Below are 3,700 nucleotides of genomic sequence, written 5' to 3'. Positions count from 1 at the left end.
GTTACTTTTCACCTCTGCTCATAGTGCACTTTTAAGTATGAAAAGAAAGAAAACAACTAGGCTACAGTCAAACACAACAAGCCCATGGGCTCGCCTAAAGACACTTCCAATTTCAAAGATAACTGAGATCCAAATGTCTAAACAATTTTTTCCTCTCTCTCACACTCTCACACTCTCTCTCTCTCTCTCACACACACACACACACACACACACACACACACACACACACACACACACACACACACACACACTCTCTCTCTCTCTCTTTTCTTTAATTTTTTTAAAGATGGGATGGAGTGATGTCACCTCATTCCTGTGTGGGCATTCATTCCATAAGCAGTGTGTTTCCAGAGCGATGCTGTTTACCAAAACGCAAAAGCAGTATTACGCAGTGGAGCGACTTTACTCGTGGAGCGTTGGATTGTGAACTCTGTTCTTCTCACAGTGATATTTTCGGAATTCTGTGTGCCCGTCGGGGATGACCTGTAATGAAGGATTTGCTGTTTGGGGAAATGCATTTGTGCAGGCACTGCGTCATATGTAGGCTACTCTGTTTGCACTGACCAGGAGCGTTGCGCGCAACGTATCTCTCCGAGTTGGACGGCAGCTTAGCGCACCCAGTCTTAGCTGTTTTGGAAAGGGAAAGGCAGCAAAACCACAACCATGATACGAAAGGACAAGTTGGAGTCAGAATGGATTTAACCCAGGTAAAGCTGTTGGTGGAAAACGTGTCCAACGATGAGAACACCACAGACGCACCGCTTGGCTTGCCACACACGCAGGCAGCCACTGCCCTCATCATACTGGTAGTTACTGTGATCATTTCGGTGACCATTGTAGGTAACGTGTTGGTGATTGTAGCGGTGCTGACCAGCCGTGCTCTCCGTGCGCCCCAGAACCTTTTCCTGGTCTCTCTGGCATCGGCGGACATCCTGGTGGCCACGCTGGTCATCCCATTCTCCCTCGCCAATGAGGTCATGGGCTACTGGTACTTTGGAAGTACTTGGTGCGCCTTCTATCTGGCTCTGGACGTGTTGTTCTGCACCTCATCCATCGTGCACCTGTGCGCCATCAGCCTGGACCGCTACTGGTCAGTGACAAAGGCGGTCAGCTACAACCTGAAGCGGACACCTAAGCGCATCAAGTCCATGATTGCTGTGGTGTGGGTTATATCAGCTGTCATCTCTTTCCCTCCTCTTCTCATGACCAAACATGATGAACGGGAGTGCCTGCTGAACGATGAGACCTGGTACATACTCTCCTCCTGCCTGGTATCCTTCTTCACTCCTGGTCTCATCATGATTCTGGTTTACTGTAAGATTTATAAAGTGGCAAAGCAGCGCTCCTCCACCGTGTTCGTGGCCAAGAACGGCCTGGAGAGGCAGCCCTCTCAGTCCGAGACCTGTTTCGACAGGAAGGACCGGTTCGAGACGGAGAGCCCCAGTAGCCAGAGCTCCGGCAGCCACCAGCAGAAGCAGGGAGAGCTGGATGACATTGACCTGGAGGAGAGCTGCTGTCCGTCGGATACTAAACCCCGCAGTCATCGCTTTAGTAAGCGGAGAAAGGTGGAGGGGTCAGACCGCTGCCCGCCCCAGAACTGCCGTCTGTCTTGGGCTTCAGCACGGGCGTTACAGCTCTACCCGGAGCAGAAGAACCCAGCTGTGCGACAACAACTGGCCGCGGCCAACAAGACAAAAGTGGCCCAGATGCGTGAGAAACGTTTCACCTTCGTCCTGGCGGTAGTGATGGGGGTGTTTGTGCTTTGCTGGTTCCCCTTCTTCTTTACTTACAGCCTGCATGCAATCTGCAGAGACAGCTGCCATATCCCCGGCGCACTTTTCAACCTTTTCTTTTGGATTGGTTACTGCAACAGTTCCGTGAACCCAATAATATACACTATTTTCAACAGGGATTTCAGGAAATCCTTCAAGAAAATCATATGTGGAACATCTAAACGCACATAAGGGATCTCATTCAATGGGAAGGAATTACATTATTAGAACTCATTTTCTCTGATTGTTTTCCCTCCCCAAATTCATTTCAATGTAGCCTACTGTCATATTAAAACAAAACAGAACCAGTGTTGTGTGCACATTTAAAAGTCAATGAATAAAACTAAAGCAAAAGAGCAAAACAAAAGAGAAATATTTTCAGTGCACCAGTGTTGCAAACCTACTGCAATCAGTTATTTAGGCTAATACTATAACACACATGCGTTGTAATTAATGTAATATATATAGGTCATTGTATAATAAGTCCTGTAACCATGCAACTTTAAACAAGAAATGTCTGTATTGGACCAATCTTTTAGCAAAAGGAAAGAGCTAAATTTGAAGTCATGAAGGCAGCTGGATTCCAGTGCTGACTGCTGGTTCACAGGGGGTGTTTTGTGTAAAGATAAAAAAGTATATTAATTTGCACCATATACAAGATATGATCACGATGATAAACAGGCAAGCAAGTATTGCCTGTGAGTGTGTGTGTGTCATGAAACAATAATGTGATCAAATCCTAAACGATGTAGGCTATCTTCATGTGAAGAATGTTGCATTGTGGAAATGTTTGGCGTTAGTATTTTGGACCCACATTAATTTTGTCTACAGTTTAAGTTACAGCAAGGCCATTTGAGCCATTTCTTAACGGTAAACCCCCATATTTACTTAAGAGTCTAGTCTCACACCCCCACCGCATCATCACACAACCTCACACTAGGATATGCGGAGGCCCGCCTGTGCAAAATCTATTGGAATAATCTATGTCTCATTCCAACACCTCACAATACATCAGTATTTTGTCAGTACTTATTTACATATGATATTTACGCAACCTGATTTCAGTGTCATGGGACAGGTCTAGGTTGTTCATCAAATATTACCTTAATTGTGTTGTAAAACCGTTTTTATTGTCTTACAAATAAAATGTTACTGGCAAGATGAGAAAAAGGAATTCCAGTTGTGACATTCCAGAACGTACCAGAGGAAGGATGCTCACTTTTGACACAGCCAAAAATACAAACAGTCCTGCTCCATCAATCTTAAAAATAACATCTTTGGACACGGTTACTGTGAGATAAGGAGAGCTGGACCTCTATAGCATCAAATCTCTGTGGTTCAGAGAGCTTAATATCCACAAGCCAAGCCTCGGGGTGTAAACCTCTGCTTTATAATGCTGTAGAAATAGTCCTACAAATTATAACTTCAGCTATCCTTTAACTTCCCACCTCTTACAAAGAGATTTATATATACAAAAACCACAGCAGGAGCACATCTTGAAATTGCTTGGGAAAAATATGTATAAAGTTGCTAAAGGTTACATACATGAAAAGGAAACACTTTGGTTATAGTGTATATTTTTACTGCTCATCCCATACAGCCTCAAACTGTGGTTGCTTCATGATACTTCTGGCATATACTGCAGAGTGTAGGTGAAACGACGAACGTATGATGAAGCTTGCATGACAAGTTCCTGTGAATCTTTGAAAAAACTCTGGTTAGCAAGAAGAAGGCTGGCCAGCTCCATATCAGCCTACTGTCTGCATGGGGGTTCATGGGATATACACACTATTTTTATCCTGTTAGGAATGTCTTCAAAGAACTCCTCCCGCTCACTGGTGCCTTGCCAAAAACAATAACCCTGTTTGAGGAGTTGTCGTGCTTAAAAATGATCTTTTTTAAAGTTCAGTGGTTTTTGTGTGAAGTGT

The 3,700-nt window shown here is 44.5% G+C and overlaps 1 protein-coding gene across 1 annotated transcript; it reads left to right on the top strand.

The window, feature by feature from the left end:
- Nucleotides 1-255: 255 nt before the first annotated feature.
- Nucleotides 256-2,490, top strand: adra2db (adrenergic, alpha-2D-, receptor b). Its single transcript, XM_032528746.1, has one exon. It carries the CDS (start codon nucleotides 693-695, stop codon nucleotides 1,962-1,964), a length of 1,272 nt encoding a protein of 423 aa, XP_032384637.1. The 5' UTR covers nucleotides 256-692; the 3' UTR covers nucleotides 1,965-2,490.
- Nucleotides 2,491-3,700: the final 1,210 nt, after the last annotated feature.

This window comes from Etheostoma spectabile, chromosome 10 (genome assembly GCF_008692095.1).
Source record: "Etheostoma spectabile isolate EspeVRDwgs_2016 chromosome 10, UIUC_Espe_1.0, whole genome shotgun sequence".
Classification (NCBI taxonomy): domain Eukaryota; kingdom Metazoa; phylum Chordata; class Actinopteri; order Perciformes; family Percidae; genus Etheostoma; species Etheostoma spectabile.
Note: the sequence above shows the minus strand (reverse complement) of the source record. Positions and strands in the feature narration are given on the sequence as shown.

Bases quoted from the DNA above. Each gene is read 5' to 3' on its own strand.
- adra2db (XM_032528746.1), top strand. From the start codon at position 693: ATGGATTTAACCCAGGTAAAGCTGTTGGTGGAAAACGTGTCCAACGAT.